Genomic DNA, 26,295 nt, shown 5'->3' on the forward strand with positions numbered 1-26,295 from the left:
ACTCCCTGTACTGAAATTGCTGCTGGCCTTCTGAGAAGTCTAGACTTATTGACTAGCGTTGAAGAAACTAGTGTCAGTTCAGAGCCTGGGTCTAGGAGAACACGAGCTTGATGTTGAGTGTTGTCTGGTGATATGACAACTACTTTGCAAGTAGCTAGTAGCACTGCTGTTCGTGATTGAACTGTTGACACTGGACGAGAAGTCCTTTTTCTATTTGTTTGAGAAGTCGGTTGTGGAATTGTCTGAGATGTCTGTTCCTGATAAATTATTTGAGAAGTCTCAGAGACAGTAGATGGAAAGGTGAATTCAGTCTGAGTGGACGCGTTACACTGTCTCTTGAGATGTTGACGAATGCTCCGAGAAGTCCTACCTAACCTTCATTGTGGTTGAGCTGAGCTGGTAGTAGCTGGAGTAGAATCTTGTGGAGATTCTGATATGACTTGAGTGGCTGGTGCGGGATTTTGATGAAGAAGCGTGTGGTGTCTCTTCTCACAAATCTTACAGCCTGTGGGGATCTCACATTTGCGCAGATTATGCCTACCAAGGCAATTGTAGCACAGTCGCTCTCTACGGACTATGTCCATCTTGTCATTGTAGCTGAGTTGGCTGAATGCTGGACAGAAGGCTATGTAGTGAGATTTAGAGCAAGCACTACAATAATTGTTCAAGTTTGGCTTGAAGGTCTGAGAAGACGTGGATGAGTGAGAAGACTGTTGTGGAGCAGACTGAGTTAGATGAACGTAGGCTGGAGGAGTTCGCTGAGATGCCTGAGAGTAACTTCTTCTGACTGGCGTTGATGAGGCGGTCTTGACAGGAGGTGTCTTCTTCGGAGATAGCTGACTCTCCATGCTTTCCAGAGCTCTGGCAGAACCAGTCAGAAAGGTCTTGAGTTGATCGTAACTTGGGGACTCAGTGCTGGAGCCCAAATGAATCTCCCAAGCCTCCCGAGTGCGGACATCAAGCAATTGTACGATGTCGTGCACGATGAGATCATCCCAGGTGCTAGTGGGGCAGCCAAGTGCTTTCAGAGCATTTAAACACTCTGAAACTGTGGTTAAGATGTGGTTCAACTCCTTGGCTGATCTCTGTTCCATTTTCTGCAGGGCCCGTAATTTGTTGAGATGAGCAGTCTTGAGAAGCCTCTTATTCTCGTACCGTGCTGTGAGCGTGTCCCATGCTGATGCAAACGAGTCTGCTGAGATCTTAAGGTTGGCTATTAAACTAGCCGCGTCTCCTTCCAGACTCCGTCTTCCGCAATGCGTTGAGTCTAGACTGATCGATCACTCGTGGATAAGTTGGCCTCTTGACGATGTGGTTGAATTCAACTTCAATACAAAGAAATCCGGCTCGAAGGACCAAAAAATGTTCGACGAGTAGTCTGCCGGTAGAACTTTGTACTGAAGCGAATTCTCACGTTGATATTTGGTGGCCTTGAAAAAGGCCGTTGGGATCTTGAGAAAGACCGTTTGAGAAAGAGACGTTGGAGCTGGAGACGACAATGTAAATTGACTACTGGTTCTTACAAGAACCGTTTGGTTTGCTAGAGAAGTCTAGCTGGAGACCCGGAGGTCTCGTAAGTTGACAAGTTCTTGTGAGACTAGCCCGGAGACGAGCTAGTCAGAACTTAACGAGATAGTTCTGAAAAGAACTGATGGTGTAGAGATGAAGCTGGAGAAATATTCAAGCCTTGCTCGCTTGAATATTTATTCTAAATCGCTGATAGCCTTGCTCGCTATCTGGAGAGTATTCGTCACAGTAGGACTGATTAGAATGGAATGATCGCCGCTCTCAGATCACCTTCTTTTATACCCGAGAGTCCGGCTTCTAGAATGTTCTCGACGGAGTGGGAGACATCGGTATCTGCGCTCCAATGAGATGCCTGGCTTTCAAGGAGAAGGGGAAAAGTTAAGCGCTGGCCAATGAGCTGTCTTAGTTGAGTGTGGAGGGGGTCGAGTTAACTCCTATTGGTCGCTCGCGTACTGAGAGCGAGCAGTCTCTCTCATGGTCCGAGCGAAGTTAATGAGCCATGGAATCTCTCCATGGTCCGCGTAACGTCGATGACTTAATTTCGAACATTCTAGTATTTTATTTATTTAAATTCTAAAATTTTAATGTTTTATTTAAGTTAAATTATCATATTTTAATATTCTTTTTGTTTTGTTTTTATTTGATTACTAATATTTTATTCAAACTATTATCTTTTATTATGTTATTAATTTTATTTTAAGTTTAAATATTTTATTTAAACTTATTATATTTATTATTTTATTGTTTTCAAGCTGAATATTAAATTTGATTTTAAAGTTTGAATATTTTATTTAAACTATTATATATTATTGTTTTTAATTAATGTACTAAACTAAAATTATTTTTAAATATTGGTAGTAAAGATCATTTGGTTCTTTTCTTTCTTTCCTCTGTTTTTTTTTTGTATAAAGTTTTATTCTATCATATCTTTACTCCTGTATTTTTATTCCGGACGATTTTTAAAAATTGTTATATTCTATTGCAAAAGAGAAAAAAAAGAATGGAAAATCTTTTGCTTTTATTTATTCAAACATTCTTTTGTCTAGACACCATAATTTACTTTTAAGTATTTTTCAATTTGGAAACATTTTAAAACTCATTACTGTAGTACTATTTGCTTTAACTTATTTAGAGTGCAGTAGCGATAAGGAAGTGCGTCAGCTGCCACTCTGACCTTGGTGAGGATTAGAAATCTTTTTCATTTGGTAAAATATTTGGATATAATTTACGTGGCTAGACAAATTTTCAATTACTAAAATAAAGATAAAATAGAATAAAATGAGATATAATGAAATGACATAATAATATGAAAACGACCGAAAGAATTGAAAATGAAAAGTAATTCGGACGTAACATACAAAAAATAACTCAATAAGTAATTTTTAAAAATAATTTATAAAAATTTTAGGCCATATACCGTTTATTTTTACGTAACCGCATATCGAGTAAATTGAACTACAATTGGAGTTACAAATACCGCATGCTGTGGCATATCTTACTTTTTTTGATAGTTGACGCTAAACTACAATATTGTAGTAAATCTAACCACAATTTGGAGTTGTCTCATGTCATACTACAGCCTGTGGTAAATGGAACTCCAGTTGTTGTTGCCATTACTACAATTTATTTTCCGCGTAAATTATATTTATTTTTCTTATATTGAGTTTAACTAATTTATTTTTTTTTCTCTCTGGAATTATTGTGTTTGGATTCCACTCCCAGTGGCATATTTATAATAATTTTGAGTTGTATACAGCTTGTAACAATCGGTACACCTGAATCACCACTCCACAATACTTAGATCTAAGAATTTTTCTTTTTGCAAGTTATTAAATTAAAATCAATCTGGGTAATTTAAAGCACACCCAAAATAATGATATAATAATATCATGTGTGTGTGAGAGCATATTTACACGTATATCGCTCTATACACATGTGATCATCTAGCTCATTTTGGGTTTGCTATGAATTCCCATCGAAAGAGTATGTGAAAACGAATAGTCAAGTTAAAGAGTGAGAGAGAAAGAAGAATATGAGTAACTAAACGAGGAAACTGTGTGTTACTCTATGCACAGCTGCACCGCTACGGCCGGTCCCTTGCAATGAGCTCAATGTTTTTCAGATGTCCGCCGCGAGTCCCTTAGATCGTTGTAAATGTCATCGTAAATGTGAAATAAATTTATCACGATATTTCCTTAATCTAGTTCGACTCAAATTTTTATGACTATGACTAACAAGTCCCACGGCATCACGTGGAACCTTTTTGTGCCTTTTTCTATCACTAAAAATTTTTCCTCTCAATGCTTGTTTTTAAAAATTATATTTTTCTAGAGTACATAATGTATTGACCATAAAAGTCAATATATATTTGATATGAAGACCCTGTTTCACGGTCCCCCGCGAAACCTTTTTTTTACCACAAAATTTTTCCCTCTTGATTTTTGTTTTTTAAAAATTTATTTTTGAAGGCATCTCAAATATTGGTAATAAATGTCATCATATATTTGTCAAAGAAATATTGTTTTAAAGTGTCTCACGGTCCACCGCGGAGTTATTTTTCTATCTGCATTCGGTCGCTATCGAATCCCGTGACACTTCGAACCTTATATTTCACTCTCAGCTGTCCAAAACTTCTCAATTTTATTTTTCCTCCTTTTCTTAACCCAATTTTTTTTGTCTCAATGATGTGATATCATTCAGCCCCGCTTTTCTATTGAAGCCTTGCTATAAAAGCCCACGAAAATAATCAAAGTCAGTCATTACCGCCGCAACTAAAACCCTTTATCGAATCTATCCGAGAGTAAAATTTCAACATTCGTCCTCGTGACGCTCCACAGCCTAGACAATCGGGGGTCTTAGGTCGATAATCGACATTCGATTATTTTATTTTATCATCCAAGAGCCATTATTTCAGCGACTGAAATCGCGAGTAAGACTCACTGAGTCGACTTCAAAATTCGTTCTCGTGACGCTCTACGCCTAGGCAATCGGGAGTACTAGATCGATAATCGCAACTCGATTCTTTTACTTAAAATATAAATTACGCGACTTAAATTTTATTCTTAAGACCTTTCCTCGTGAGATCCGACACCTAGGCATCTGGACTCCTAGGTTGGATACCTACAGTAAAATCATTTGAGTTTGCATTAGAATTAACCAAACCCATTCACGTAACGTCCACAGCTTATGCAACCGGAGTCCTTGTTTGGGAATAGTTAATCCTATTAATAAAAACCCTAAAATCATTATAAATTCACTCGAAGGCAAAGCCGGCCTCTCGGTTCAGCGTGCAATGCATTCGAGTGAATAGATTCAACCTGTGAATCTCAGTTAAAACTGTCATAAAACATTGTAAGAACTCCTGTGTACACAGATTCAAATTGGTGAATCTGGAGTGAGTGTGTGTGTGTGCAGGTATATCAACCCACTAGGGTAAGTTCATTACTATAATATATTTTGTAAAATTTAACCTGTCAATATACTACACATGTTTTGTGTATATTTGTCTTTTCATTTATTGTCTTTTTCTCTGGCATTCGGTTGCTGGTAATTTAAGTCATAGTAACTTTAAGTAAGACAGAGAAAGAACACGGTCTTCTCGAGGGGCAATATTCACTGACCCAATATCCCTCTCACTTAGAAAATTCCTGACCTACCCTAATGCCACACAGGTCATTGAACGGGACGGTTTATAGTACATCCGCTCGGTACGAATAAACATATAAGTTGTGAAACAACACGAAACTATAACATTCTTATATCAGCCACGTGAGTGCAAATCTTTGGTTGGATGACAGAATAAAAATAATTTCACACATAAATAATTTCACGAACTCCTTGGCTGAGTTATAGAACAGGGAAAATCGACAATCCGATATTAGATAATAAATTCAAAATAACCCTCTCACCTGTCACCTTCACTCACTTCGATCTTGACAAGCTGAATAACCTGGTATTATTGTTAATTAATTTAAGCAAACTAAACATTGTGAAAATTTAATTTTCTATACTATTGTTTATATAAGTAAATTAAATCAGCGGAAACCAACAGCTGTCAGGGAAATTTACTATTTATTTCTCTGGATCTTTCCTATTGTTTAACTTCATTTTTCCTAATCTTATTTATTATTTGTCTGTAATTTTTCATTATTTATTTAATTTCTATTATTTCACTCGTGTGTTTTATCCGCCCTGTTACAAACGGCTTGCTCGGACTTTCCCTCGTGAATTTCCCCCTGAACAATCATTTTGTCCGTTTTGGGATAAACGGTCTAGCGCCTGCGTGCACTAACCCAGCCTGAGGAGCTGGTTCAAGCATGACATTTATATATTTATAAATCTTCGGGTTTAAATTTATTATTTTATTTATAATTTGATCTCAGTATTTATTATTTTTTATATTGTTCATTCATCACACGTGGGTAGCTGCATACGATACATCAGACTGATCCGCGTCTCCGTGGCGAATCTTAGTACGGTATACGTTATAATTTATATGAAAGATACAAATATATGTGCTACTTTAAATTTAAATACTTGACTTAAAGAGTTAATTAAGTATAATAGTATGTGTTAAGACTAAATAATAAAAGCAATTTTGTGAAAAATATTTATTTCGTTTCGTGTTACAATGGCTTCTACATTGTGTAACAACTGCAGCCCACGCGCGCCGCTATCTTGGCCCCTGACTTTAGTTAAATAAATTGATTTTTTAATAAGTTAACAGTGACTTTTTACTAATTAACTAAGTCAGTCACATAAAAGATACTATCAGCTAACTTTCTGACAGTTTTCAAGTTTATTAACTTAAAAAAAAACAAATGGAATCGAAAGAATAAAAATTTTTGTTACAACTGCAGCACCTCTTCCCTATATACTGAAAATTCTTAAGTGTTAACTAAAATATATTTAACTATTGTGAGTATTTTTTTAAGGCTAATGGGTTTTATTGAAGTGTCAATAGACCCCGATGTGCCGTTGACATCAATTATTATGTTGATTATTGATTTATTAATTTTCAAGGTTTAAAATTAGTGTAAGGCTGAAATTGACCTTTATTCTTTATATTATTAATATAATATAAATATAAATATATGAATGAAGTTTTTTAAGGATAACTGGACAGCCGATGGCACCGCCCAGGCAAGGATAACTTATTAGGCTGCCGATGATAGCACCCAATATTTAGAATGATTATTTTCAGCGGCCGTAACAGCATGTAGAATTGCAGGAAATGTGCGAGTAAAAGATTCGTAGAAAACCCGAACTAATATTTAGCACTCAGGGTTATAGGACAGGAAAGAACTACTCATAAGCACTTGTCTCTTGGTAGTACTAGGGTTATAGCTATTGTAGGTGAAACTACTGGTGTGTCAATTAGCACCCCGAAATAAGGTTAGATTGATTTAAAATTAATATGAAGCTTATTGAATAATTAATGGGAAACAAAAGCAAGCTGATATATTTCGATTCAACAGAGTACTAGTCTCTGCTGAGTCTTCCCACTAAGTACTTTCCTTATTACACTAAATTAATTATATTTCGAAATATTAAGACCGAGTTGCATCTCAGGTTTCTTATAAGAACGACGAGGTAGTGCATTTCTCATGAACGTAAACACTTCGATTTGTCTACGGATAGACTGCGCCAACGTTCTGAAAATAATTATCAGCGATATTTTCGTTTGAACGGATCAGGAACTATAAATTGAAAAATAATAATTACTTAAATCATATTTGCTTGATTCTCAAATTTTGCAAGAATGAAACAGTAGTTTTTTAAAGGCAACTGTTATTTGAATTTTTCATATTTTTGCGGTCTTGAAGCCCTGTAAATCTATAAATACAGTTTTTTGTGCCTGAAACCTATAATGATCTTATTAGTAACTAGATATTTATTTTTCAGCCAAAAGAACTAACCATTGTTGTTGAAATCAGTAATGTAATATTTTCTGCAATATTTGCTATAGAAATGCTTTTGAAATTGATAGCTGAAGGTCCATTAAAATACATTAGCAATGGATTAAATGTATTTGATAGTGTCGTTGTTATATTAAGGTGAGGTGCAACTTTTTCTTTTTTTAATCATCATTTTTCATCTCATACTTACGAATTTATAATTAGTGTTATAGAACTTTCTCAATCAGTCAGTGAAGAGCGAGTGGGAAATACTGGATTGAGTGTTCTAAGGACGTTTCGATTATTAAGAATTTTAAAACTCGTTCGTTTCATGCCTAACCTAAAACGTCAATTATTTGTTATGCTGAGAACCATGGATAATGTTGCTGTATTTTTTTCACTGCTAATGCTCTTCATTTTTATTTTCAGGTAAACAAGCTATATTTATAATCTTATCCTCGATATTTCTTGATGAATCAATGATATCATACAGTAATCTGAAAAATTAAGGATGTCACGTAGCGATTCAACCGTGAATCGCTGCGTGCTCTTGTCCATCTCGCCGTGAATTTAACAACACCTCCTAGCTCAAATCAAGCGCATTTATTTATTATAATTTATTATTATTTAAATATTTATATTATTTTGATGGATTATTTTAGTATGATTTAATAATGAATTTATTGATATTATTGTTTATTATGTTTATATATATGTTTTGATAATTATTTTCAATTTCTATACTTAATTAATATTTTCATTTCAGTCAGTACTACGAGTGTGTGTAGAGCATACATAAAAATATCGACCGAAGTGAGAGTAAGTCGATAGAGTGGGGATAAAATTCAATATTTTTCGCCAGCCACGTGGTGCACTGAAATAATTATTATTCTATCGTTTAACGAGTTAATAATTATTATGTTTATGTTAATAAATAGAAAATATCACTTAATTTATTATTATAACATAACTCAGGTCGTTTAATGATTTTAAATATTTTATTGTAATTGAAAATTTCGGGTCCGAGGTCATGAGAGGGGATAACACGGGAGTGATACCCCTCCCTTCGAAAAATCAACTTAAAATAGTCAGAGAGGACCGGGATTTTGTAAAGATAGGACGTGTTGTTGTCAGTAGTTTTTTTTGAGTAAATTGTTCTGGCCCAGTTGCCGTAATAACATAATTAAATAGTTACAGTTTATTTAATTTGGATAATAAAGATAAAGTTCATGTATTGTTTATTATTGAAAGTTCCAGAACTAAATGTTTGTCAACGCCGGTAAGTCAATTGTATTATCATTTGTTGCATCGGCTATCGCTGGACCCTTGTTACAGTTGATCGCAATAAATAATTGATAAATAATTGAAACTAAGTTTTTTTGTAATAATAAGTTGAATTGGGTCGGCTTACGTACCATTAGTTTTGTGCATATGTACGTAGACGCGTCGAACAAATTCCTTAGAGGATAAGACAAGGATAGCAAGTGTGGCTCCTTGTCTTACGCTAGTATTTTACGTATTATTTTAATATTATATTTCAGTATTTAAAATATTATTTCTCTGGGTAAAATTTATTTTATTAATTAATAGTATGCAACCCAGTATTGCCAAATATATATTGAGTACCCATGTCTTTCTCTTCCCACAGTAAGTAATATAAAATAAAGAAAAGATTAGTATTATTTATTTGTTTACAATCTATATTAATTATATTGGGTCAAACTTTGTAGTTTGTAATTTGGTTTTCCCAGTGGATAGTTTAATAATATTATTTAAATTGAATTGATTATTATTATTATGTGGCTTCTAGTAGCATATTTTAATTTTATAAAAATTTATCACAAAGAATGAATAATAATAAATTGATGTTTGGTATTGTAATCATTTATTGCGATTATCAATATATTTTGAATTAAATAATTTCGTAAGAGGAACCCAGTGATAGCCAATATTTATTTATGTTTCCTGGATATATTTAGTAGTAATTATCCCTTATTATTATTTTTATTCATTATATATTTGTTTGGTTGTCATTCCGCTTGGTGCATACACTCTCGCTCAAGATTTTGTCCCGTGATCTCTCCCCTGATTTGTTATAATTTTTGTCCATTTTGTAAACGGGCTGGCGCCCTCGTGCACTAACCCAGCCTGAGGAGCTGGCCCAGGCACACCAATATTTTGTTTGTTATGTCTAAATAATTTTTTTTTTATTCTAATAATTATTTAAAAATAATTATTACAAAGCTCTTCTTTTCAAAAGCGCGTGAAAACGCAGCGTCAGCTTTTTCCACCTTTTTATGCGACAAAGAATAGTGGGAGGATAACTGCAATAAGATGAACGAACAATTAATATACTGTCGTCACCTTCCACCAATGACAATAATTAAAAATTCTCCATCAAAAGCGAAATCAAAGTTTATAAAATGCCTGAGCACCCATAGCTCTTGGCTAGTCGGTTCTTCTAACTTACGGTCCGCGAATATTCGAACGTCGAACTTTCGCGCACTATTATTGCAGGATTCCGCCCCAGGCATTGAAAAGTCAATAAGAGAATCTTTAATATTTTCTATTTGAACCTTATTGCAGGAATCCGCTTCGGCGTTGAATAATCAATAAGGCATTCTAAAATTGACATTTCTTTCCAGTCAATTCACCATTACCCTTACCAACAAAAAGGAGACGAAGAAATTTGACGCCTCCTCCAGTCAGTGGTCTAAGGGGCCAAATGGTCAATAACGAGGAAAGACCCGTTATCCGGTTAGATGCCACTTTGCACGATGCAAACACTCCACCTTCTCAGTATGACATGGCCAAGGAGCTCTATCGAGAGCTCCCTAAATTAAACGAAGAAGGTCCGAATTGCGAACAAGATTTCAAGGAATTTGACGCAATCGAACGGAGTTGGTTACCTTGCATCATCCCGGAACATCAGGACATGTTCGTTGCAAAAATCGTAAAGAGAATTTCCGGTCGTGCTAGAGATCAAATTGAATACACTCCGATTCACAGCGTCGTAGAACTTCTCGAGATACTGGGAGAAATGTATCGAGACGTCGATCCAGCTCTTGTTTGGCACAAACGTTTAGCTTCAGCTAGCTTGAGAGAGGGCGAAACTATCGAAAATTTCTTTTTCAGGTTGCGCAAAATGATCAGAGGCCTGGAAGCCGCGTTACCAGAGGAGAATCGGGAAGCCATTGTCACGATTACAGATCGTGATCGGCGTAGGTACGATATTCGTATAAAATATAGTGAATAAAAGGGTACTTACATTGATCAAGGACCGATCCTATGACCTGGGCTCACGTGACCAAATGCTCTGTTTATTCTATTTTATAATTAATTCACGTCCACACAATATTGTTGAAGACAATATTGATAAAACCCAAAACGATTTCCAATTTAGTATGTAACTGATCTAATTTCACAATCAAACGTCTAGCGGTAAACGTAAGATTGTGTGCCCCCTACTGTGAACTATCGGTCTGAGCGGCTAGACAGGTAGAAAAATAAGGGACAAAGGAAGGTGGGTTGCCAAAAAGCCTCGTGAAGCTAGTATCTCGTTGTTAAAGTAAAATTGTCTGATAAATAATGTTTTTCAAATGTTTTATGTTAACAAGTATTTATTTATTAAATGACTCAATATTCTCAAAATACAAAAGGGTTACAAATGACAATATCTAGAATAGTAAATATAAAAGTAATGTTTTATGCATATGGGTTACAAATATTTCGGAGTATATAAAAATAAAAATACCAAACAATGGTTACAATATTTGAAAACTTACCCTAAACAGGTTTTGGTGGGGTGTCAGGACTGTCAGCAGTTACACAGGACACTTATTCACAACGCGTTCTCGCGGTCAATTAATGTGATTCTAATTTATCAAATTGTTTATTTATTTGTATCAATTTTAATGTTTATGCGTTTTAAATCTCTGTAGGATAAATTAAAATGAAGGTATTCGCGCTTCTCGTGGTAAAATAATTTCAAAATGTTATTCAAATTCTTCGCTTTTTCGCGGCAAAATGTTAATCGAAATCTTCGCATTTATCGCGGTAAAATAATCTTTGATTTTTCACGTTTCTCGTGGTATATTTCAATATAAAAATAGTAAAAATAAATGAAATTAAATGGGTTAAAATAATATGAAGATAATCAACGCTACCGGTGCTTCCGATTGATATTTGTTCACGACTTAGAGCGATCAAGGTCCGGTTCGTATGCCCAGCTACCGTTGACCGAATGGTGAAATTAATATCACGTCAATTATTCTCCTGCGACTAGTAGTAAATGATATACCGATCATTCGAGTGCTTACGACGATCAAGGTCCGGTTCGTACGCCCAGCTACCGTTAACCGAATGCTCAATCGAGATATCAATCCTCTAGCCACGAATACCGTCAAGTGTCCGGAGTTCAGTAAGGTTCAGACTTTGATTCCCAAAAGAACTGATGAGCTAAAGACCATGGTCTTTTTATATGATCCTCACACATGAAAAGTGGTGGTAACCAGTTTCCCATATGAGAGGACGCGGACTCGCCTGAAAGTTCTAGGCCCATGCACACGTGTGATCCCTGGGAAACAGATTTTGACTATTAAGTAGGCTGGAGCCACTCTGTCGCTGAGCACGCCCGTGTAGGAAACCATAAATTTGGAGGTTTCCATTAGCTTTCTCTAATTTCCAAGAATCACATGCAGGTGCGCATGAGTTGGGTGGTCTATAATTTTAAGATGAAAAATCGAAGAAGACTACCGCTTCTATGCTTAGATTAGTTAAATGGGAACGGATACATAAATTTTAAAAGTACGTTAAGTAAAATGATAAAATTTCCAGAAAGAGAAATTTCTAATACGCGTGGTCCATTAGTACAATACGACTTAATTGTAAAGCGTTGACAACGCTCAAGTAGGTATATTGGTCCGGTACGACTTCTGGCGTCAGTAAGTCGGCGTCATAAAAAAAAGGTCTAAGTGCATGAGGTTTTTGGGTCCTCACGTATTGGGTGGACCGTTGTGCGATCTACACTACTGATGTTCACTCTGTTAATTATTATATATAAAAAAAAAACGGGACTGAAGGTCTATTCGGAACGCATCGTTTTGTGTTGCCGCCTGTGTCTCACTGTTTCTGACTATGTCGCCATAGTTCTTGAGAAAAATAGTTTTCTCATGTACTTTTTCTTCTCAAGAGAGAAAAATATATATATACATAAAAAAAATTCTTTTATATTTTTACGACTTGTAAGGATACGAGTTGAACGTATCAGCCGTGACACCATCATGTCGCAACAAGAGAAGGTTACATTCGATACTCTTTATTCCGCTTTGCCTGACCTTCCAAAATGTCTTGTGAGTCTAAAAGATCCAAAGACGCTCGAAGATCTTTACAAGGCAGTAAAAGAAAAACGAACTCGCGAATGCATACGACCAATGCGTAAACGCGAATCTAACGAATATAAGCGTCAGTTTCAGAGAGACAGAGGCTACGACCGAGACTATAACAGACGTTACTCGAAAGACGACTATCAGAGACCTCGCAAGGATTATGACGATTACGACGACCGTAGAGAAACCAGAGAACGAACGTTCTCTTATTCTAAAAAGCATTACAGACCGACTAAATACGCTACAGACAGCAAAGACAGTGTGGACTCCGACGATAGCTCAGCATCAGCTGACTACCGAACGTACACTTACACCTCGAGTAAAGGGGGACGTGGACGGACCTACGATGACGACTCGACGTCACGAACGTTAAAGAAAAGTTCATCACGTTCACGAACGGAAGAATCTTCTTCAACGAAGAAAAAGGTTGTGACTTTCGACTCTGCAGACATTAACACAGAAAAACTTGAACATCTGAAACTAGAGGCTCCTTGCTGTAACCGTCCCTTCTGCCCTCATCGCGAGGCAAGTGAATCTACCTCCTCAAAAGACAACGACGAACATTTAAACTCAACGGGCGCTCGACAGACCGAGGCGACTGCGAGTATGCCCCGAGAGTCTCGCCGACCTACGAATCTTCATCAGAAAACTCAGACGGTGAAGGAGTTCAGAATCCTTCAACGTCCGAAACCCTTACACCAATCATCGGTAAAGGTCCACGAGTCTGGATCTCATCTCCAGACCTCCTTCAGGACAGATGCGAAGTTTTGTTGGATACAAGTTCTGACCTGAATCTCCTTTGCATCGATGCTCTGGGGGATGATACCACCTTTTACCCTGAAAATGGCGGTGTGGTGGGCGGCATAGCAACAAGTAATATGCCAATAATTGGAACTGTGACCCTCAAGATCTTCGACGTAAATGTTTGTTTCCAGGTTGTACTTAGACTACCAGGTCGTTATCTGGGCATCCTTGGAAATGAATTTTTCATCAAAGAACGAGCTGGCATTTCCTTTTATTGGAATACGCTGGTCCTCAGAAATCGACCTACTTGTCCTATCCCTTTTTCAATGGATAACGACCTTGATGTGAGATATATCCTGTCCCTAGGGACAGGGCCAAAAATTTTCGACTTATGTAATTCGCTTCATGGAGAATTACAATGCTTTCTCATAGATACAGGGGGGGGGTGTGTTTGATAAATTCTTCAGCCCTTAAACCCGAGATTAGAGTGGATCTTGTTAATACGATGCTACTCCGTGGTTTGATTGGACAGACCATAGAAACAATTGGTACTGTAGAATTGAAGGTTTTGGGTTCAAAAATCCGATTCCATGTTTGTGATGGGAATTTACCCTTCCATGGTGTCGGAATTTTGGGCAACAACTTCCTGAGAAATGAACAAGCGGAGATTTCATATCATCATCAATCTCTGAATTTATTATCTCGACCTTCCCGACCTTTACCTTTCAGTCTCAGAATAAAACCGTCCCGTTCATACGTAATTCCACCCCGTATGCGGATGTCCGTGTCGGTACCTGTTGTAAATCCTGAGATCAAACAAGGGTACCTCCGCAAGATTCCTCTTGAAGAGGGACTCTTAATGGGCGAAGTCGTTGTCTCAGTTGACGACGATCAAGCGATGTGTAAGGTCATCAATACCACATCAGATCCGGCAGAAATCTAAATTGAACCTCAAGTGCTTGAAGAATTCGAATTTGACCATCTTGATCCATCTGACGAATATTCCTATATAGCGGAAATCCCATCTGGAATCCACTCACTCTTCAAGCGAGATCGTATCCAAGCAATCTTTGATAAAATTCCTACCAATCATCTCAGTCGCACCGAAAGGAAGCAAATTTTCCGACTTGTTCAAAAAATTAAGACATATTGCACCTCCCTGGTGATCGCCTGGGACGTTCTAAAAAGTTCACCTGCAAAATCGAAACCACGAGTGACAAACCGGTCCGAATCAGGCAATATCGGTTTCCTCAAGAACACTGCTACGAAATCAAGAAGCAAGTGGATAATCTACTTAAGCCAGGAATTATTCGAAAATCAAAATCTCCGTATAATTCTCCTTTATGGATTGTCCCTAAGAAATCTGACGCTCAAGGTAACAAAAAGTGGAGAATGTTTATCGATTTTTGAAAGCTGAATAAGATAACCATTAGGGATGCTAACCCCCTCCCACTCATAATCGATATTTTAGACCAACTCGGCGGGCCCAAGTACTTCAGCGTATTTGTCCTTGCCAGTGGGTTCCACCAAGTACCAATGGACCCCAGAGATGCTGAAAAAACGGCGTTTTCAACCCCTGACGGTCATTGGCAATATTGCTGTATGCCTTTTGGGCTTGAGTGTGCTCCAGCAATTTTTCAACGTATGATGGACTCCACATTGAGTGGTTTAAAAGGTACAGAACTATTCATCTATCTCGACGACTTCGTAAGTCATGCATCTTCGCTTGACCGAACCTGACGTCTCAGAAAGTATCGAAGATAACGTTTTCGAAGTAAATCAACCAGGGCCATCCTCAGCACCTCAGGCTCCAGCCAACCCGGAAGTGGAGATTGGGCCAGAGCTCGGACTAGAACTAGAAGAAACAGATGAGGAGAAAGAAGAAGCAGCCCGACTCATGAATGAAGAATATCTTCTCAACGAATCGGAGAAAAGTTTCAGCAATCAGGGGGATGAAAATACTCCTGAAGCGATAAATCGACAGCAAATGCGCGAAGATTTGAGAAAATCATTTGAACGCTTCAATAAAGCCCTACAAAAACGAGCAATTAACGCTTCAGATGAAGAAGCGGATCGTACTGTTCGTCCGGAAGATTATTACAATCCACTGCCTGTAGTCAGCCCTCAAGTAGCCAAGGAAGTCAGAAAATATCTTGAACGGGGCTACTTATCAGACGAACACGACGAATCTGAAGACTCGAATGAGTCCGACGAAGAAGGAGAAGAAGAATTGCTTCGCAAAAATCAAGATACAGAAGGAAATGAAGATTCAAGTGAAGTCAGCTGCTCTGAACCGGAACTTCAAGTGGAAATAACCCCTGCAACTCCACAGACACCGCGAGCTGATGAGATTCGAGAGAAATATCTCACCGAAGGTAGAAGTCCTTCGACTCCTATGTGGAAGAACACTGTGCTGAGAGCCGCGCAGGCAAATTGCAAGGAACTTGACTATGACGATCATACAAAAAGCTTTTATTGGAAGGACACCGGAAGTTCTGATGACAATACATCTCCAGTCATCGCGAGGCCTTCTACCTGCCAAACTCTGAACGTCGAAGATGATCCTGCAGCCTCATCCAGTATGGCACACGTGGAAACGCCCAAACGCAAAGTGACATCCACAAGCAAAAATCTGGGACAAGAAAAGACCTTGCTGAACGAAAATCAGCAGCCCAGTTTACCAAATCGAAATTCTGCAAATGATCGAATAATTATAGCGGAAATATCTTCTCAATCAGATCAATCAGATGCCAGCCAATCTGATGAAACCACAGTGATTCGAGTAGAAGTACATCGAGAACAAGACGACGGAAATGCTCAGGTAAATGAATCTGACCCTCTCCACACGACTCTACCGGAAGTTGTTGACGAACAACTGGGGGATGAGCCGGAGATGAATGTAGATTTGATCCTCTGAATGATGATCCTCTTTCCTCAGATATAGCGGAGGATCTGAGTGATCAACGCTATTCACCACCGGAAGTTTCGTCTTCCTCGAGCTCCGAGTCTGATAGACCTCAGAAATTACCTGATAATCGAATCAAATTCAAGGACAGTCGAGATGGAATTACTTATGTGAGAGATCACATGGTACATTTCCTGTCTCTGGATTGTGAGTTGGTGAAACCAGTTTCACGATTGTTAAGAGATCTCACTTTCATCGATCAGGAAGATCTAAAGACAGCCAAACCAATAATGGGTGATTATTAATCACAAAATTGGGTCAGTGCTTTATCTTCACGGTCTTTGTCAAGAAAAATCATTTCAAAAAAATCGATTTAAATAATTTAATTGAAGGATTACGAAATTTAAGAGTGTCCATGTTCAAACACGAAATCTATACATTCCACATGGCGAAACAGGGGGAGGAATTCGATGATATAAACATTAAGCCTTATCTTATACAAGAATTGTGCGACAGTCCTATCGAGGTAACACTTTGCGAAGTAAATATAGAAGTTCCTACCGAAGAGTTACGCGATAAAGTCATTGAAGAAAACCACTGCAGCCATATTGCGGGCCACAAGGGTGTCGTGAAAACGTATTGGCGAATTCGAAAATGATTCTACTGGCCAGGCATGAAGGAAAGAATCTATAGATTCATCCGGAAATGCGAAATGAAGCTGCTTTTGAAGTCAACTGAAGATGTCTCAAGAACTTGCAATGTCCGCATCATCCCAGAGTGTAAAACCACTTGGATCAAGCTCAATCAACCAAATTCTTGAGCGTATTCAACTTGTAAGGAAGAAAAGCTTATCTTCAAGTGCTTAAATCCATTTGAGAAAGAATATCACATCAACGGAACAGGAATGGTCCATGTTCACGGTAGATGCGAAATTAGAAGCGAAAAATATATAATCAAAAGCATAGATGAGGAGATCACTCAGCTAAACATCACCTTGCCAAGGTTAAACTTAACCTTGGAAACGCTATCAACGAATTCAACAGCTGAACCCAAAATATCTGGATTTTTCTTCAAGAAAAACGTCGATCCGTTAAAAACAGTAGACAAATTCCAACCTTGGGGAGCAGGATTGGAAGAAACGGAAAATCGAATGTCCGAAATATCGTTACACCATCAAGAAGACGATATCCATCGAACGATGACGGTGGGAAACATGTCCATCCTAGCTGTCCTGTGTGTCATCCTTGTCGTTCCAATATTCTTAAAATGTTGCGTATGCTCACGCAAGAAGCGCTGCTTCACCTACAAGAAAAACAAGCAGCCAGGCGAGGTACATCCCAAAACAGTAAAAGAACCCAGACGTACCTCAGACTCCAAACCAAGGTCTGTCCAAATCAAGGACCAACCAGAAGTCATCGAGCTCCAGGAGACTCCACCAGCTTTTTCAAGTCGTGTCGTCTTCTCGGCAAATAAATCTACAACTCCAACTTGTACTACGAGAGGCCTTCGCCTCTCAGATTTCGACGCTCCGATCTAATCATCCTAAACAAGATAAGAATAATGTATAAGTCGAATCAAAATTTCATGGAAAAATAGAAATCCTCTTTTATAGTACTTTCGATCCAGACCCAAAATATTTTCGGGCCTTTCTGTGACTTTGAAAGTCTTATGTATTCACCGACACTTTACGTCGTCTTGAACGAGGATTCCTATTTTACCGGCATAACATTTTTAGAAAAATTATATTACTATATTCTAATTAAGAAAATGTCTAGAATGTAAATTTATAAGATTAAGTTTCGAAAAATCATATATCTAAATTCAAAATTCATTCAAATTATAACAAATTTTTAAGTCACCTGGACATTTGAGAAAACAGGAGAATTGGTAATTCCTCTCAAAACTAAAGAAATTATTTTTAAAAATCTAACTAAGAGACAAGTGCTTACCTTTCACAGCGCATGCGCAACTCCGAACATTATTAACAGCCGCTTCTAACAGCCGTTGACATAACTCCTGAGAAAACACCATTCTCCACTAAAATTCACCTTTTAAACAAAACCTCAGCTCCAGAAAAACACCCTCAAACTTTCTATTTCACCTCCTATAAAAAAAAATGAAATAGAAGCAATAAATAGAAAAGATATTTTTTCTCAAAAACAAACATCAGGATGTTATTCATCTCACAATGGTCACATGTTCCTTAAAAATTTTAATACTAACTAACCTGGCGAATTGAGCCATTTAATAATAATAATAATAATAATAATAATAATAATAATAATAATAAATTTAAAAGAAAAGAGGAAAAGAAAATAAAAACCGCTTTTTCTCTCCGTTTACACTCGCATATTATTTATATCCGAGATTGTATACAGTTATTAAAAAGGATGGGTAGGTTCTGGGTTAAAAGAAGGAACAAACTATCTTCAAGCTCATTTCCTCTTTATTGAAAAGAGAAAATTGATAGCAAAAAGTGACCCGAAAGTGATAACATCTCCTTAGTCACCCAGCAAACGCTGGTGATGACCAAATTGCACCATTTTAGTCCTCTAATTTTACGCCCACTGGCTCATCTTTCCCATTCTCTTCAAAGAGCCAAGAGATCGGTATCCAATCTTCCATCCAATCATCTAAATCCTCCTCCTTTTCTCTCCAAAGATGTTTACTCCAGGCCAGGAAAATCTCACGCCTTAATCGGTCAGGACAGTAGGGCAGAGAACCACGGCTTAAATAATACTGGACAAACGAATAGAATTATAACGTTATAAACACGATTGACCTTGACTTAACACTTAAACACTTACGTGAAACAGATTATTACGCACACTACACGAGTAATAACACTCACAAATATGAATCCTGGGATACCAGATTGCTAAAATCCTCCAAATTAAGTCAATTCGGCATAGGATCTTACAAAATAATAAATGGGATTCTCAAGGTCGTACTTTTGTCCAAAAGACGTGGACATTGTGTCAGTTTCAAATCAGATGACTGAATGCTCGACTTTGCGTATAAACGCCAAGTCAGCAGTAATAAGACGCGCTAGCTGTGAGAGTGTTTATTAAATAACATGAAATAAAATTTATGAATAAAATAATGAGAGTAACTCTTGAAAACTTTCACAATTAAATTTTTTACATTTTGAAATTCACTAAAAAAAAAAATTTATTTCTTTAAATTTGCTACGTCGGATTTACAATAAAAGCAGGCTTTGAGTCCTGACTATAATATGACAACGGTGTTCAGGATGCCAAATTATGAGCGAGAAACTCGACCTACTTTAAAATCGGACTTTTAAAAATAATATTATTTTCGGTCCTAGTCTCGCGACTAATAGACCGGGGATCGGTGAAATCTTGGAATGATGGTTATTAATCAATATTTTAATTCATGCTATCAATTTATATAATTATATTGAAAGAAGACATTACAATGGATAAATTTCTAACTTACTCGGTTTACAGGTTTGTTTTAATCCAGAACAGCTAGGCAGTTGTACGGCCCTTCTTCCTTTTTGTGAGATCCTTTTCTTTTATCTCTGATTTTATTATTATTTACTTTAAATATGATTTCCTGTAACTACCAAGCGGCTACCTGCCTACTCTGATTATTTATTATTATTTATTTTAAATATGATTTCCTGTAACTATCAGGTGGCTACCTGCCTACTCTGATTATTTAACTAATATTCTCTATTACCCAACCGTTCACTCTGAACCAAATTTTTAGACTGACTCCTTTTGTTAAACTTCAGAGTCTCACATAAAAACGAGAAGGCGTTGTTTCATTATTTATTCGGGGGAAAATCAGACCCAATAGAAAATCATCCTGGCCTTGACTTTCTTCCCACTATTGTAGGACCCAATACTTCGGGGGTCGCACCATCCCCTCCGCATTAGTCCTAGGCGGGTTCTTTTGCCCTTTCTCTAGCTTACCTCTACTTAACTGTTTATGTACCTATCTTTTTGTTTATTTATTTATTTATCTGTTAATTTATTTATTTATTGATTTACTTTCGTAATGATATATTCATTAATGAGCTTATTTATTTATTCGTTTATTGGTTTAATTATTGATTTGTTTACTAACTAAATTATTTGTTAATTTCTTAATTTATGTATTCCATCATTTATTTATTTACTTAATTATTCATTTATCATTAATTAATTAATTTAATTGATTTTCCGTTTATTATATTATTTATTTTTTTAACTTATAAATTTATTTATTCATTTGATGCCATTCATTATCTATTTATTTGTTCGCTAGAAGTTTCAGGTTTCTTTACTCTGTCTTTTATTTCTTTTAGTTTAAATTTTCTATTTTATTTAAATAAAGTATTTCCGTTACTTCCCAAAAGTGGTCTGGAGAGTTTCACTTTTTGGGTTGGAGGACTCCCAAGCAGTGGAAACATAAATTTTCTATTATATTACCACTTTTACGAGTTTTCGTAGAAGAACTATAAAAAGTGGTGTTCGGCCTTATCGCGGGAGTTATGCAGCTGCCCTTTTTTAGAGGACCCCTACATCGCTCCCACGATCTTTTTCTTCCATAACGAACAACTAAGGATAAAATTTCTCTAAGTTATTTTAGTTTTCCCAGAACAATTTCAATTAAGTATTTATTTTAAATGTTTCAATTTTCGAATTTTATAATTATGTATGTATGTGGGATGAGGATGATCAGACATAACAAATTATAAAACATTAACGCCTTAAAAAAAAAAAAAACCAGGTGATGGAGGAACCTTCAAACTGGAATGCGTTCTGTGATAAGACGGTAGCCGGAAGTCATATTCGCTCGTGCAGACGCAGCAAAATCTAACTAACAATTAAATATCGCTAGATGTCGGCTAAATACAGATTTCCACGGTAACTGCAAATTATTCTCTCCGGTTAATTTCTTTATTTGAACACCTTTTAGTTTCTCAAGGTCACTCACAAAACAAAACACACACACGCACACACACACACACACATACACATAAGTGTACGCACTATATGCATGTGGAAAAATTTAATAATTCTGTCACCCTAGTTTATGGTGAATATCTTATGTTATCCTTACTTTCAAAAATAGCTATTATTTTGGTGATGGGAAAATAATAGATTTTGAAGGAAAACTATATAAAGTAATATAATAATATATAAAATCATATCATAAATATTTTCTATATATAAATATTTATAGATATACATGTATATATATATATTTAGAAAGATCAGAAAACCAAAGAAAATAATCTTCTATGTTTTATATAATTATATAATCTCCTAGTTGTGAGACTTTTTAAAATTGTAAGCGTTATCGCAAGCTTTTGTAAAAGAGAGGACATATGTTTAGGAAAGCAAGCGAGTTTTGCAACAGTCTTACTTTCCGGGGGATTGTTATGTCCAAATAATTTTTTTGATTCTAATAATGATTTAAAAATAATTATTACAGAGCTCTTCTTTTCAAAAGCGCGCGAAAACGCAGAGTGAGCTTTTTCCACCTTTTTATGCGACGAAGAATAGTGGGAGGATAACTGCAATAAGATGACCGGACAATTAATATACTGTCGTCACCTTCCACCAATGACAATAATTGAAAATTCCCCATCAATCGCGAAATCAAAGTTTATGAAATGCCTGAGCACCCATAGCTCTTGGCTAGTCGGTTCTTCTAACTTACGGTCCGCGAATATTTGAACGTTGAACTTTCGTGCACTCTTATTGCAGAATTCCGCCCCAGGCGTTGAAAAAGTCAATAAGAGGATATTCAATATTTACTATTTAAACCTTATTGCAGGAATCCGCTTCGGCGTTAAGTAATCAATAAGGCATTCTAAAATTGACATTTCTTTGCAGTCAATTATTGCAGGATTCCGCTTAGGCGTTAAAAAAGCAATAATCGACCTCTTTATCTATTGAAAATCCTCGAAGATTAATAGAAACTTCCGGTCCGATTGAAATAGTGACGCAAATCACGTGAATTTGCGATTTCATCTCGGGCTGAGTTATTTTGCGCAAAAAATCACTTTTAGGGTGTGTAAAAAGAACGCATTAAACATAAAATAAAAATCTTATAAAAATATCCGTGAATAATAAATATTCTAAAAATATCAATTGTTTAAAAATTGTGTAAAGGATTCAGTGTACAAGTGAATTGTAGCTAAATCAGTAATAAAAAGCCAAAAATCCTAAGTTTAGCTTTCCGAGTTTAGTAGTGAGACGGGGGGGGTCACCCCCGATAACACATGACCCTCCCTTACCGGCCGCCACCGATAACACCTGTCGGCAATGGACCATACCCCCGGCCGGTAAATCGTACATATCCTAGACGGATATGTGTATCTTCGATCGGTGAAATAGGAATTATCTTTGCCGACTGTCGCTGATACCGACACCTGGTGACATTTTATCGACCAGCGGCCAATTATCATGGGTTTGACGAAAAATACTGTCACACTATCATCAGAGCTGGTATCTTACCGTATACCAGCTCTAATGATAGCATGACATGCATTTATGTATGATCTTTCGAAAGCTTTATATTTTCAAACGTGATGTTGTACGGGCACTTGCGAGAAGCCCCGAAGTCCCTGCCATCTCGCGGTTTAGTTCTTCCCCCACCCTTCTGTTTTAGCGGATACGTTATCAAATGTGTCTAAACTCTTGAGGTAGAGTGAAGGAAATTGAGCTGCGCAAATGCTTCGATGACCTTTGCGTCGATTACCGTTACTAAGTTCATATTTCAGACCGAGTGGGGGGTTATGAACCTGCGTCTTTTTACCCGATTACATCATCTTTTTACGTCATAGGACAAGTCCAAACTCGTTTTCCGGTAACTGAGTGGGGGAATAAAGAGTTAAATGGGCGACTCCTGCAGCCATATGTATCAGTCTTCTCAAGTATTTTTAAGTAGAAACAATTACTGTGCTATTTAAATCCTATAAAAAAGTGATTATCAAATGGATCGTCAAAATCTAAGGTATTATGAAAAAACATATCTTCTCAATTAAACTAGCGTACATCTTTCTTATTTGCAACCATATACCTGAAACACATCTTTACAGACCCCATGTATGCACTGAACGTTGTGAACATTCAGCACAAATCGAGTTCGAGGAAGTGAGCGAAGAAGAAGACAATTACATTCATAAATTACTTACTAAAGAAAAAGAAATTGACTTACGAATCTTATATTGGAAGAACTTGTTACTATCTCTCAAAGATAAGCGCTGATAGGCTTATACTCAACGATACGATCGTGGATTATTAAACAATAAGCTGTTGTGTTTTGTGGAAATTGATTTGTGGATTCAAACTCCAATCGAATGTCTACTGGTCCAAATTTAATTGCCTTATTCTGCTTGGAACAGTCTATAGCACAGAGCGGAGCTTCTGGCAAAAATTACTGCTTTGTTAACAGTGGCTCAGCCTCTTTATTATAGTATGAAGATTGGAAATCAGTGTACATATTATATGATAAAGCATACTAATTGTCGTTTCTGTCCAAATTCAGATCTCCGTACGGATAACTCTGTGAGTTCAGGAATAACTTTACGTTACGGAGCGTAAAATGATCAAATCGACTCGCATTCTTCCTTGCGTCGTTTTTTCTTGCTGTTTAAATCCGAGGATAACGTAACGTGGCTTCTCCAGTTGTGTTGATGTTTTGACAGCCCAAATATGTTTTGATGTTGCCGGTAACAGCGGATACTCATACAATTCCCAGGTTCGAAAACAAATTGAAATAGCCGGATCACTGGTAATATAATTTAATGCTTGAATTTTTTCCTTGTCTAATAGGGTGACGTACGGCACAATCCACTCGATTTTTTGCAAAGTTAACTTTATTTCCTCAGCACCTGCTGCTTGTTGCATGTAAGCATTAATGTCACTGTTTGAAATTGTAAGAATTATCTCTAGCTGAACATTCATAAGGACTTTCAGATAATCTTCAGCAAAACCACTTAAAATATTCAACGGAATCAATAAATCGAAGGTTCCTGCAGCGTTTGTTAATTGAGCATCATCTTCCATCACCCAGCCAGCATTCTCCAAAGCGCTCAACTGATTTAGACTGAATGATACATAAACTTTCATCAGGCTTGTTATACCAACGTCACTACTTCGATCAACTTCAACACCATTCATAAGTAAGCGAAATTCTTTAATCATGTGGCCAATCACCATATTGACCAAGTTGTTTGTGGCAGCGACAGCACTATTATCACTCTTGGTAAGCTTTCCGAGAATATGGAGTGCACTTTTGCTAGGAAGTATGCACAAATTTTGATTTTGGATTGTGATACGAACTTCATCATTGTTGTTCAAAGTCGACGATGCACACGGTTGATGAGCATGCAGTTCATAGTGAACAATTGACTCATCGAATATAATTGGTCGTTGAATATCTAATATATTAGCGATTATTTTTTATATTCTCGGTCACCTACTGCACCGTATTTGTTGACTTTCTCGTAACCGCTGTACGCCGTACTACCTTTTATGCTTGGTGCCGAATATTTATCTTTGCTATTTTTAAAATCTGTACCGTATTTACTTTGTTGGCTCTCTAAAAACTTTCTTAACTTCTTTAAAGCTTCGTTATTGGACATTATACTCAACAGCTTACCATCTAAGTCTTTCGACACGGGATTATGCAGCAGAAATTGAATTTTATTTTATTGATCTTCCACGTAAACGTAGTCCGAGACTTTTCAGGAACAGCTCGTTCTGATGTGTTAACGCCTTGTGAGGTCTTCTTCGACTGATTGTGCTTGTCCATGTTGATATCTTTTTATAGCCTGCGCCACTCTTTGTATCATATACAATACCCATTTTATATTGTTTTTACATGTAATCTTATGGTTATAGTTTCACCCCTGAAATTTGCTAATTTTCCATCCTGATCCACTATACGTAGTCTTATATTATATATATCATCTGCAGTGATTGGAAGGTAAATGACGTGTGATGGCAACTCAACGATCTTATATCCTGGTGGTACGCTCGGAAGAAACTCATGAATTGTGTGAACTTTGTGTAAATTTATGTAAGCACCTGTGGTAATATTACACTCAACCCTTAAAGCATTTAGTTTTAGTATAGCCACAGGTAATTCCGATGAGTGAGTTTTGTTTGGTTAAAGCGGGCGATTCTTGAAACCTAACAGCCGACCAATAGAATCGTTAGGTATAAAATTTATAACCTGATCACATTTAATTTCACTTCTTAGTTCATTATTATTTGCTCTTATACTGATGCTAAGTCTCGGCAATGACTTTTGTATGTATTTCTCAATATCTCTAATTTCATAACTACCGGTTTGTATTTTAATTACTTTATCTTAAACAGGAACGATTCTTTTGGGAATCTCTTTTACGGGTTGCACATCAATCTTCGGAACCAATGAAACATCATCATTTCTCGTCACTATAGTCGCATCTTGTTTTTTCCTCTTTCCACCAGGTTTATCGATATTTCTAACGTTGTTGGCCTCAATTTTATCCATATCTTCTTGTTCTTCATTGTCCAGAGGATAAGTTACATAGAACTTATTAGAGCCAATGTCTATATTGGGTATCGAATTAAATGTCAGCAATTCTACAAGACCCAAGACATAATTTTTTTCCTCTAACAACTCGATTGGTGGGAAATAATTCGCCTCTAATACGGAGGACGATCCTGTCAGCGTTAACGTGAAAGACTCAGCCATGACTAATGTCCTGAGTAACTAGTCATGTCAATTTAAAGTTGTCCGGAAAGAAATTTTAGACACAAATGCCCACATATAATTGTGTCAAAGTCTTGATATCTTTTATGATTATATTTCACGCTACCAA

General features: G+C 36.8%; 1 protein-coding gene across 1 annotated transcript in view; it reads left to right on the plus strand.

Annotated features, from left to right (window-relative positions):
- LOC103569168 (voltage-dependent T-type calcium channel subunit alpha-1H) overlaps positions 1-26,295 on the plus strand; it is a 209,451-nt gene that overhangs the window by 26,599 nt on the left and 156,557 nt on the right. The window contains exons 2-3 of the mRNA XM_053736984.1: positions 7,432-7,583; positions 7,650-7,853. Coding sequence (XP_053592959.1) covers positions 7,432-7,583; positions 7,650-7,853 — 356 coding nt within the window. The remainder of the gene's footprint in view (positions 1-7,431; positions 7,584-7,649; positions 7,854-26,295) is intronic.

Source organism: Microplitis demolitor, chromosome 2 (genome assembly GCF_026212275.2).
Source record: "Microplitis demolitor isolate Queensland-Clemson2020A chromosome 2, iyMicDemo2.1a, whole genome shotgun sequence".
NCBI lineage: Eukaryota > Metazoa > Arthropoda > Insecta > Hymenoptera > Braconidae > Microplitis > Microplitis demolitor.